This window comes from Rhipicephalus microplus, chromosome X (genome assembly GCF_043290135.1).
Source record: "Rhipicephalus microplus isolate Deutch F79 chromosome X, USDA_Rmic, whole genome shotgun sequence".
Lineage (NCBI taxonomy): Eukaryota > Metazoa > Arthropoda > Arachnida > Ixodida > Ixodidae > Rhipicephalus > Rhipicephalus microplus.
The window spans coordinates 292,992,584-293,005,282 of record NC_134710.1 but is presented as its reverse complement, the minus strand read 5'-3'; the positions used below and the strand labels follow the sequence as shown (position 1 = coordinate 293,005,282).

Below are 12,699 nucleotides of genomic sequence, written 5' to 3'. Positions count from 1 at the left end.
AATCGATCTCCTCGTTGCTCAATAATGTTACAGTGTAAGACCCGACGTCAGCGACGACTAACACGCTGCAATGATATGGTTGCCCGCAGTGCGCTAGGTGCACGGCATGTAACTAAATTTGTGGTGCGAATGGTTACATGATTATCTAGACTAAGCGCTGACAAAACTTCAAAAATATTTTGAGAGTCCCTTCAAGTAGATGGTTCATTATGTTTTGTTGCTTTTCTCTTTGGTGTTGCATTGAAAAATATGCCATCGAATGTGTGCAACTTTAAGTGCTTTCTCTGCAAAAAAAGTAGAAATTTTTATAGAAAAATTAGCCAATATACACTATATATGTCACCTTCAGCTGACAGCTTTAGGTTGTGTCCGAGCTACCTATTGAGCTGCAATTAAATATGTATTGATTCCTAACACGCGGAATGTTGTTTTCCGTCCTCAGCAGCCAAACAAATATCGCGTACAAAAATCCAACTCACCTAACGCAATATATTTACGTTGTTCGTCTAATTAGTATTGCCAGAGCCTGGCGATTTGCAGTATAGTTTTCCCTTTCTTTAGTGTTGGAACGGCAGCTTTGTAAAATTTAGTGTATAATACTTCCTTTGGGGACCTGTAGCTCCTAAAATCAATATTGTAAAGAATGCAGAGCCAAGATCAATATACGGTTGTAAAGCCCAACTTGGAAGTGCACTGAGTATTATTTTGGTCTACCTTGGCATCTCTACCAGCCCCCAGAATCATCGTGCATGTGTGTTTTCGTATACCAGAGGCAGAAAATCAAACCTATTGTGCCCAAGGGTCCGACCGCTAACCTGTTTATACCTTCACTCCTCCCAAATGCGTACGTGAAGTCGGCAAGTGAAAGGGACGACAATGCATTGCTCACTTCCCCCCTCTTGCGCTCGCTGTACGTGCCCATCCTTGTGTCTATTTACCTGACGTCACAATGCAACATTTTGTAGAAGTGTGCCCAGTTTTCGCAATCACTGGTGCAAATATAATCCCACAAGAACGCACATTTTCCCAATCCAGGCAATCCGACAGTAATACGTGTAACGGTCACGTCGCCGCATTTCTCGCGTAGTGAAAAAAAAGTGAAAGCCACGTAAAGGCATTTTTTCGCTTAAGCATGAAGCGATCATTTGTAAGCGGTGGCACCTTTGCTCTTTCTTAAGCTGTGAAGAAAAAATTTCTTAATACTGAAAACAATGGCAACTTGCAATGAAAACAGCTAAAGGTAACTACAAAGGTGGTCAATATTTCAGCTCTGCTTCACTCCAACGTACTCCAGAGGGAGATGCACTAACTTTCACGTGGACTGTCGGGTGTTTCTTTCGTTTTACCTGTTTTTTTTTCAGGAAGTCGGTGACCATAATTTACGTGCTAGAGTACAGTTGCGCCTAGCAACAGCCACAGGACTCCTTCCGAAGATGCGCGCACGCAATCGAGCTCTGCTTGTGCTGCATTCGTGGCAGCGGCAGCCTTCCCGCGGCTTCTTCATATTACCGTCTGCATACGGCGCCGCATCGCGGATCGAAAGACCGCTCACAATGACGTGCGGAAAGTTCCCACGTTAAAAGAGGAGAACTTTCACTCGTCCATGTCCTCTCTCTCACCGCCTTGGAAGCGTCACGGTGTCACCTGGCGGGAGCTCTCTCTTGACCTTGAGTCTTCTCCGTCGCACAATCCCCACGGTTACCTCGTGTTCGTGTTCTGGGGCCCCGTGCATGACGAAACACACCGAAAGACTGTAATCGTTTCGTTTCACCCGTGGTTTCACCACTTCCAGGTTCCATCAGCCCAGAAACAATGCGCCCCTTCGAAAGCAACCCGAAATTTTCTGGCAGCCCTCCCAGATCTTCTGCCGCCTGTGTCAACGTTAGTACCAGTAGCACACCAATATGCCGCATTTGCCACGAGGGAGACCAGACGGAATGTCTCGTGTCGCTTTGTAAGTGCTCGGGCAACATGAGTGTGCTGCACGTCTCGTGCCTGGAACATTTGATGAACGCCCAGAACGTGGACCACTGCAAGGTTTGCCAGCGCCGCTTTGAAACCGTGGCCCAAACCACCGGCATCCGCCAGTTCTTCTACTGGGCTCTGCACACTGACTCTCTACGGGTCATGCTAGGAGACCTGATCTGCTTCGCTGTCATGACACCACTGACCACCCTTAGCTGCTTCTATTGCATCCTTATCGCCTCAAAGCAAGCGCTAGAAGGACGCATCAAGGAGTTGGTCAGCGTGGTCGTTCTATCTGGCCTTTTGCTTACTGCCTACTTGTACTTGTTCGTTTGCATAGTGCGCTCCCATTACGGCAATTTCGCTCAATGGCAGACACAGAATTCGATGTGCAAAACTTGTGTTCGGCACAGTGCGGTGCTTAACTATGGACGACCAAGGACGCCGGATGGACAGCAGGTGAGCTCACGGAAGATTGTGGATGTAGGGGCTGCAAGCGTCACCGAGACCGAGTGCACAATGCAGCTGAATGTATGATTCGGCTCACGTCTGCCATTGAAACATCCTCCGAGTTCTTTGCCTGCGAGTCCGCCTTCTGTGTCTCAGCAGTCGATATTCGCAAGCTTCTCATACTGCTAGCAAATGGATTTTAATGATCTTAACTATATGTGTGCTTCAGCTTCGTCGCGCCTAAGAAACTGTGATTTTCTGTTGTGAAAATTTCGAGCATTGATGTAGCCTATTTTATGATGTTTTTATTGCATTCCTCTATTCAAATAAATGTTTCTGTGTGTTTTGAAATCTCACTATACTTCATCTTTCCGTAGTTTTCGGAATGTGCAGGAAGCACTTTGGGGAAGCACCTAATTTGGTACCATTACTTCTGACCAACTTGTTCGCATGTTGCTTATATTTAGGAAGTGTAAGGGGTTTGCAACGGGTATTTGCTTTGGTTTGTCATTCCTTTTATCCGAATCTGACAAATAGGAGGAATCACAAACCAAAGCAAATAGAATTCACCTAACGACCGATTGATAATCGTCATAACGCGCCATTAACATCACGTGTGCCAACATTTTGGAGAAAATCTGTTTTTGTGATAGGGCATTCGAAGGCCTGCTGACACATAGATTGCCAAGATTTTCTATATCTGTGGCCTCATAAATTTTGCGTATTATCTGATCTCGATGACGCCTAATGACCGTGCAATGCTGAATGTCGGGGACACTACCGCAGTTCCGGCAATGAATGCCGAGGTCAACCGATACTGTAGAAGAGACATTGTGAGCGTGCTCTTTCAGCCGCACCTTTAAACATACACTGTACCCAAAAATAAGCCCATAAGGGTCTTTAAAACAGGTTATGTGCGCTTTTTCCACCCATCCTGGATTACGAATTCCCTTGAAAGGGGGTAAACTGGACTGAAACCATTGTTTCACCACGATCATCAAAAACTGGAAAGTACAAGATTTGAATTAGTCTGAAATGGGAGTTACTGAAAAATAAAACAAAAAAAAAGTTGGCGTGGGTCAGAAGGGTGTATCTAAATGCGCCCCTTTGGACAAGAAAAAAAAAACAAGCGAAAAGGGTCGTTCTAAGATTCAGCGTCAACGTCGTAAAATTTATTTCAGCAGGCAAGTTGGAAATAGCCCGCGCCGCGCCGACCCCCTTTAAAAAGTTCCTAAACCGCGCCTTACGATCCAGCGCATCAAGAACGACACGCACGCCCGGCGGGGAAAGTGGTCCGGACTATGCCATCTTGTGTACTTCGGAGCGCGGGAAAGTGCGTCGCTTCTGAACTACCTTCTGTTCGTCGAGGCAGTCAGCGGCGGCTTAGACAAAGCGGGTGTGTTGTTAAATTTTCAAGCCGAGGACACATGGTAAGTGAATCCGAATGAACTTTGTGCGTGATTTGTTCGTATGTGTATGCGCTACGGCAACCCAATCTGTTGTTATAAGGCTCGCGCTAGGTTGAAATTCGACATTTGTTCTCTCCGTAGCGAAAGCAACCATGCAAACTCACCGGGAATTCACTCACTTCACCGCCTAATCTGCCGGAAACTTACGCCGCGAAGCTGGAACGAACAAATCGGTCTGATTTTCCCGTCACCGCGGATAGCGGACCTTCTTTCCGATCCACGGCCGACTAGCTTAAAAGCATGGGATCTGAATAGCCGGCCGCAGATGCAACATGGCGGTGAAAGCGTGGGTGGTGGCTCGCAACGGCTATAATTGCAAACTACTTGTGCAGATTGACGAAGCTTGACGGCCTCAACGAGGACACGTTCATCGAGATCCTGGTTTGCATTACGATCTCCGAGAACACTGGAAGTAGACGGTGCAGCCATGGTGCAGCTGCAGCGAGTCGGCATAACCGAATGTGTCTTGTTCTTGTGCACATCCGGCTGAATCCGGCGCCGCCGCTGCCGGTGCGTTTGCTGGGGCCGTTTTTTCTGGAGTGTATCTCCCCAAACAAAGTTTCAAAAAGTGCGAGCTGTGTCTTTACAGCACTTTGCGAGATACCTGGAATTCGGTGCCGCACATATATCGCTGAAAAAGCGGGCAAATTCGGATTATTTCGCGAAATCAGCGGCAGCCGCATCATTCCTCGGGCCCATAACAAATGTGAACATTTCCGACGCGTGGGGGCGTGGTTTTCCGGCCACTCTGATGTTTTCGTATCACTTCTCAACAGCGGCGTAGCCAGGGAGTAACACACACCGTGCCCGCCCCCCTGCCCCTCTCAAATATTTGTTCGTTGGCATATATGGCAGAAAATAGCTATTTAAAATAGTGCCCCCGTACCCCCCGCCCCGCGAGAAACAGTTCTGGCTAGGCACCTATTTCTCATCTGTGAATCCGGCATGTGTGTTTTGCAAGCCCGCACTCCTAAAGGAGTTACTCGAGGGTAAGGAAAATTAGGAATGGCCATAAGGGAAAGAGTTTGTTAGCAAAAGTGCAGTCCTGTTGCCAAAGCCACCGTAGGGTAGTCGTAACGCCAATTAAAGGATCAAAAACCTCGCATTGCTTTGGTGTGCTTTTATTTGGTGCGGTTAACGCTCAGTGTTTCGAGGTACGACGTGTAGCACTTGGCTAGAAAGTTCTACCACGCACAGCGAACTTCATTGAGTTGCTGCAGCGTGCGATCACTCTGAATGCGTGCGTTTAATAATATTCATCAGATTGAATTGAACCGTAAGCAATAAGTTTTTCGCAAGTTCAAGTTTAGTTTTTTTTTGTTTTTTTTTCTTATAGAGTTGTAGTAAGAGAAGCTGATTCTTAGCTACGATTTGAAAGATGCGTTGTAGGCCCGTGTGCTCAGATTTGGGTGCACATTAAAGAACCCCAGGTGGTCGAAATTTCTGCCGCCCTCCACTGCGGCATCTCTCATAATGAAATCGTGGTTTTGAAACGGTAAACCCCACATATCAATCAATTTATCAACACATGTGAACCATTTGTTTCAACAGTCAGCACATGTAGGTCCTAAATAAGCTTATTTAGTATCCAGTCAGTAAAGAGTAGTCAGCCTTTTCCTGGCCTTTTCTTCTCTGGCTCATGGGGAACTCAACTTGGATTATTCAACCGCGATAGGGTTTGGCTTATGGGTCGAATTATGCTCAGTTAAATGAAGCGATACCAGTATCAATTATGCCTAATTAGATTTAGATATTTTTAACTTGACTCACTTCGGCTCATGTAAGCATTACATGGATGAACATGAAAAGAGCAAGCGACATTGCTTAATTGAAATTAGCTCAGTTTATGCTGCTTATGCTTGTCTTTTACAGCTTAAATTTAATGCTACACTATGCTTGAGTAGTTTTTACTACAGTTTGGCGCAACAAGGCGAGTTAAACTTAGATAAATGTGACAACGGCAAGCTGTGCGGAAGAAATTTAGTTTCGTTTATTCTTCGCTTCATTTGGTTATGTGACGCTAGCTATGCTTAGTTAGGGTAAGTGGTGAAAAAAAGAGCTACGCGCCAAGCACTTCAATTGGCGCTACCTAAGCTGCTGCGTGAAAGAGCGGCATATAGATTTGATGGAGCAAAGGAAAGCAACACTCAATTTTTGTTTTGGTTATGAGCACCGTAACTCCGTCAAACAAAGTGCTTTGCAAGGCCACCTGATTACGACTGGACAAGCATGCACACTGCAGCAGGCAGTGTGCATAAATGGCACGTCGATGCGTCCTGCCACGCAACACCGTGGTCTGCACACTTTTGCTTACGCATGTACGTTTGAAACACGTTGGAAGCTGTACCAGGCTGGTGCTGCATTCAATAACGTCTTTATAAACTTGTGAGCTCATCATAGCAGCCTAAGCAGTGCAAGAAGTATGTGCAGCTGAATTCGGCATGTTCTGTGTTTGTTACAGTCATAATTCATAACTTTTGTCGTGTTTTTCAAAGTCACGTTAACTTATTACCATCTGGCAAGCAACTGAATTCCTGCAACAAAATATAATTGACGCTGAACTCTGGCACCTTTCAGAAAGAAAATGCAGTCTCAAAGCCAGATATACTTGATCTATGGCTGTTCCCTTTTGTGGTAAAGTAAGTATTAGTTGTCATGTGCCTACTGATATTTCTTTTCATATCTATCAAGCTGCGGTCATCATGTGTTGTTGGGACTGCTTTTTCATTCTTGCAGCAGTCATAAGAAAACTGTGGGAACTCAGCAGGATTTGTGTGTAAGTTAGTCCATCTTACGGTGAGACGATAAAGTACGCAAATGAAATTTTGAGCAATGCTCATGCATATAGGGGTGAGCACTAGGATTCAAAACATCAGAGAAAATCTTGCTAAGCTATACTTCACAATGTTTCCTCTGTCCCTGTATTATTGTGGATGTGCGCTAGGCTTAAAATAGTATTGCACGAATTAAAGGCATTCAGCTGCGAAGTCAACATTGCAAGGGTTTTGATTGGCTTCCTCGTGGCTCTTCTTCTAGAAATAAATCTTGTCGACACTGTATAGAGCTCACAGGCAAGTTGAATTCACTGTACCAGGTGAGGAATTGGCAGGATATTTGGTAAGATATTCTCTGCCGTTGCACCTGCTGTGCTGCTACCTCCGTCTTGACGTTCTCAATTTTGTTGCACTTCGATTATGCTAGGATTTGATCAATACATATCTTTTCTGTGTTGTTTATATACCCGTGAATCTTCATAGGATTCAAGTTATTGCCTCAACTGCTATTCGACATTCTTCTTTCAAGAACTTCGGGACTTTGCAACAAGTGTTCAGCTGAAAGGTGGGCCTAGTTTGGGTCCATTTTGAATAGGACTCAATAGCATTAAGACATTTAGGAGAGCCCGACATTTTAAAAAATATAAATCCAAAAAAGCATTGGTATATTAAAGTGTTTTGAACCTAATTTGAGTATCCATGGTAGTTTTACGCCACTTTGCAATGCATGGCAATTATTGTAGTCAAACTATTTGATATTTTGAAAAAAACTCTAATTCTGAAATTTTTATCAGTGGCATTCTGAATTTGTCTGCTCTCAAGACATAGCTTGAATGAAATTCTTGCAAAATATCTGTATGGTGAAAGGAAATATCTGAACCAGATTTTGCTAAAAGTGGATGTAAAAGTAGTTGTTGACAGCTAATGGGCCTGCTGTATGGATACTGTATGTCCGCCTCCCAAAAGCCATTGAATACTTCACGCATCCTTGCAACTACGAATCAGATTTTCGATACCCGAGTCTTACATACATATGTGTCAATGTGTGTATGAAAGAAACCTAATAAAAATCCACCGAATGAACTAACCAATTCGCTTGATAAAGCATAACTGAATCAAATTTAGCAAGAATAATCAATGGAGGAATAGTAAAAAATTATAAGCAAAGTGAAAGGAATGTTAGCGTCGTGGTGCAAGCTTTTGTTGCCAAGAATTATAGGGACGTTGATAGCTGCACATAGTACTATATGTGTCACAATATTGCCTATAGAAGAAGAAACATTTATGGTCAATAAATTGTTTGACTTTTCCCTGCAGAGCCGTTGCTACTGTTGTGCAACAATTAATCTGGCAATCAGGGTGGGACCTGTGTCACAGAGCCCAGGGGAGAATACCCACAAGGATGTGGTGGCTTCATACGGACATCGCATGTGTCATAACCACAAGGCCAGCTAGGAATCCGAAAGTTCGGCAAGGATCTTTTTTGTTTCTGCAGCCAAGTCATGCTTCTGTCTGCAGATCACATGAATTGAGCTCTGAAGTTTAGAGCTTTCCATTCTATGTTGAGCGTTTGGAGCTTCAGGGTAGATGACATAACTGAATAGAAGAAGTTGTGCATATTTTTACCAATAATTGGCACTGAAACATATTGCTACGGGGCGCCACAAACGAACATTATAGAAAAGAAGACGATGTTTAGGGCGTGCTGCTCGTGCTGACTGGGCTCCATATTGTATGCCTGGCGGTTTACCAAAAGTAAAGCTATTTTTCAGACGCCTTCTTCCCGTAACACTTTGGTGGAGAGTGCGGGTCTTCCCACAGTCAACACCACGACGATTCTACGCAGTGGACGTTCCTTGGCTGCCTGTGCGATGCCTGATCAAGACGAGAACGAGGATTCTTCGGAGACTACCCCAACCGTGCTTCGTCCAACTACGCAGCAACCAACAGCAGCGCGCATCCAGCTGCTACTAACCACACCGTCGTCCTGACTCAACCGCGTGACCCATGCACCTTTTCCAGCAGTGACAGTACTGACGTGGAGGAATGGCTTCAGCTGTACGAAAGGGTGAGCGCTCTTTACAACTGGGATCCAACGCTCATGTTGGCCAATATTATTTTCTACCTTGATGGTACAGCTAAAGTGTGCTTTTCCAACCACGAGGAAGATATCACGAGTTGGGACATCTGTAAACAGAAACTCATCGGTCTCTTCGGCAAGCCCATTGGGCGTCGTCGTGCTGCGCAGAAAGAACTAGCGTGCCGAATCCAGTTCTGTACCGAGTCCTACGTTACGTACATACAACATGTGCTCGCCCTCTGCAGAAAGGTTGATGACAAGATGCCGGAATCTGAAAAGGTCGCGCACATCCTCAAAGGAATCATCGATGACGCCTTCAATCTCCTCGTATTTCGAAACCCATCGACCGTAGACGACGTTATTAATGAATGCCGACGCTTCGAAGACGTGAAAAGTCGCCGTATCACTCCACACTTTTCGCGTCTTCCCAACACGGCTGCAACATCTACCTGCGAGGAAGCTCGTTTCCCACCAGCCCCTGCTGCTTCCGACAATATCGTGTGCATCGTGCGCATCGTGCGCATCGTGCGCCATGAAATCGAGGCAGCGTCTCCCTGGTATGACCAAGTCCAGGCCCCCGACGACTCTGGCGCCACGATTTCTTTGATCAAGAGTGTCATACGCTAGGAACTGGCCAACGCCGGACTTCAGACGCTATGCCCCGTTAACCGACCTGACTACCGACTGCCCAGTACACCTAGTATGTCCCGCGGACCGAACAACCACCCACGTTACCGGAACCCGGCAGAATGGCGAACTTCCGATGACAGGCCGATCTGCTTTAAGTGTGGACGAGTCGGCCATATTTCACGCCATTGCCGCACTTCCTGGGAATGGCAGCCATGGTCGCATTATGCCAACACCCGACGCCCACCTGCTGGTTCTCAGATGCCGATCTACACGGCACAAGATGATGCTTCGTCATCCAGGCCCGCCCAACCAAGCCGCTCCCCGTCACCCTCTGGACCCACATCCCATTCAACTAACCGACGTCGCTCCCCCTCACCCTTCTACCACCAGTCCTCGGAAAACTGACGGGCGCAGCTCCTAGAGATGAGCCTGCTTCGACGACCCGACCCAAAATTCCTCTACACACGATACCCGGACACAACAACTTGATTAATGTAAATGTTGACGGCACTTCTGTGGTAGCACTCATTGACACCGGCACTCACATATCAGTCATGAACTCCAGCCTTTGTGCTCGACTCAAGAATGTGCTCACTCCTGCTCCGATCACTGTTGTCCGAGTAGCTGATGATGCAACACCAGCGGTCACAGGGATGTGTGCCGCCCGTGACACTGTTGCTGGACGTCATACCACTGTTCAGTTTTACGTACAGGACCACTGCCCGCATGACATCATTTTGGGACTCGATTTTCTGTCGGACAATTCTGCCCTAATTGACTGTTCTGCTGGTGTTGTTCAGCTCGTCCTACCACACGCCATTGATCGTCCTGATCCTGCGCCGCCAAAGCTATGCTCCGCCGACTTCGTTCGCCTATCTTGTCAAGCTGTGACGTATATTGACGTCTCTTCTGATCCACCTTTTGCTGACCGCGATAATGTCATTTCACCTAATCCTACAGTCCTCTGTTCGCTCAATGTTGCGTTCCCCCACACCATAATCACAATCAAGGACAACGTGGCATGTCTCCCTATTGTGAACTTTGGACTTTGCTCTGAAGTGCTGCCACGAGGGATATCCCTTGCAACCCTTGCCCCGGCCGGCGACTACCACATATCGGCCTTAACAAAGGATACACCGTCATCTGCCAGTATTCAGTCGGGCAGTACAGTAGACTGCATAACTGGAATGATTGCCTCTGATCTCCCGGCCGAGCATGTGTCTGCGCTTCGTGGCCTTCTTGCGTCGTATCGAGACGTCTTTGATCTCTGCGACCGACCCCTAGGTCAAACGACCGTCGTAAATCATCGGATAAACACCGGTGATGCAAATCCAGTACACCGGCGACCCTATCGGATTTCCTCCACCGAGCGCCACGTGATCCAGCAAGAAGTCGACAAGATGCTCTCCCGAAACATCATTGAACCTTCTTCAAGTCCTTGGGCTTCGCCCGTTGCGCTCGTGAGAAAGAAGGATAACAGCTGGCGCTTCTGTGTCGACTAAAGAAATCTTAACAAAGTTACAAAAAAAGACGTGTATCCTCTGGCGCGGATAGATGACGCTCTTGACTGCCATATTGGAGCAAATTATTTCTCTTCCATCGACCTTCGTTCCGGGTACTGGCAGATATCAGTTGATGATCGGGACCGTGAAAAGATGAAATTTATAACTCCCGATGGGCTCTATCAGTTTAAAGTAATGCCGTTCGGGTTATGCAATGCCCCGGCTACATTCGAACGAATGATGGACGCTCTTCTTCACGGTTTCAAGTGGTCAATCTGCTTATGCTACCTTGATGACGTCATTGTTTTTTCGCCAACTTTCGAAACTAACCTCGAGCGCCTGTCAGCAATTTCGGTTTTCTGCAAAGCAGGGCTCCAACTAAACTCGTCGAAATGTCCCTTCGGCCGCCGGCTGCTCACTGTCCTTGGTCACCTTGTCGATTCTTCTGGTGTTCGTCCCGATCCTGAGAAAATCCGCGCCGTCAAGGACTTACCTGTGCCGACCTCTGCGAACGACGTTCGAAGCTTTGTGGGCCTTTGTTCTTACTTTCGTAGATTTGTGCGGAATTTCGCTGACGTCGCACGCCCGCTCACGGAACTAGTAAAAAAAATGTGACTTTTGTGTGGGGACCTGAACAAGCCAGAGCATTCGTTGCACTGACAAGTAGACTTACGATGCCACCGATTCTCGGCCACTTTGATATATGCGCTCCAACGGAAGTGCGTACCGACGCCAGCGGCCACGGAATCGGAGCCGTTTTGGCACAACGACAGCATGGCTGTGAGCGCGTTATTGCATACGCTAGCCGTCTTTTATCGCCAGCAGAGCGAAATTACTCCATCACAGAACGCGAATGCCTCGCACTCGTCTGGGCAGTGGCTAAATTTCGTCCGTATTTGTATGGACGCCCATTCACGGTTGTCACTGATCACAACGCCTTATGCTGGTTGTCGTCCTTAAAAGATCCTAGTGGACGTCTCGGCCGGTGGGCTATACGGCTACAGGAATATTCCTACACGGTTGTCTACAAATCAGGTCGCCACCATGAGGATGCCGATTGCTTGTCGCGTCATCCAGTAGACCCAGCAGACCTTTCTGAGAGCGATGAGCCTACTTGCGTTTTGGCACTTTCCACGTTTAGCAACATCGGAGATCAGCAACGCCATGATCCTCACCTCAGATATAATCCTTCGGCTTAGTGCTCCCACAACTCCTCCGTCTCGCCGTATGTTCCTGCTACAAGATGGCGTCTTATACCGCTACAGCATGCATCCTGACGGACCTGAGCTGCTGTTGATCATACCACAACATATGCGTCACACTGTCCTTGCACAGTTGCATGATTTTCTGACAGCTGGTCACCTGGGAGTTTCAAGAATTTATGACCACGTTCGACGTCGCTTCTTTTGGCCCGGTATTTACCGATCCGTCTGCCGTTACGTCGCCTCATGCAAATCCTGTCAACACCGCAAAAAACCAGCAACCCTTCCAGCGGGACGCCTTCAGCCCATTCAGAACCCATCCGAACCATTTTATAGGGTAGGTGTTCACTTACTAGGACCGTTCCCTTTATCGGCCTGCAGAAACAAGTGGATAGCAGTCGCCACGAATTATACCACTCGGTATGCCATCACGCGAGCCCTTCCTACCAGTTGTGCGACCGACGTCGCTGACTTTCTCCTAGAAGACGTCATATTAAACCACGGCGCTCCTCGGCAACTGCTTACCGATCGGGGTCGCTACTTTTTATCACAGTTATCCAAGGCATATTACACTCTTGCGCTACAAAGAACAAGTTCACAACGGCGTATCATCCTCAAACCAACGGG

The 12,699-nt window shown here is 47.1% G+C and overlaps 1 protein-coding gene across 1 annotated transcript; it reads left to right on the top strand.

The window, feature by feature from the left end:
- The first annotated feature begins 1,971 nt into the window (after positions 1-1,971).
- LOC142775280 (E3 ubiquitin-protein ligase MARCHF3-like) lies at positions 1,972-2,502 on the top strand. The gene has a single exon (XM_075876613.1). It carries the CDS (start codon positions 1,972-1,974, stop codon positions 2,500-2,502), a length of 531 nt encoding a protein of 176 aa, XP_075732728.1.
- Positions 2,503-12,699: the final 10,197 nt, after the last annotated feature.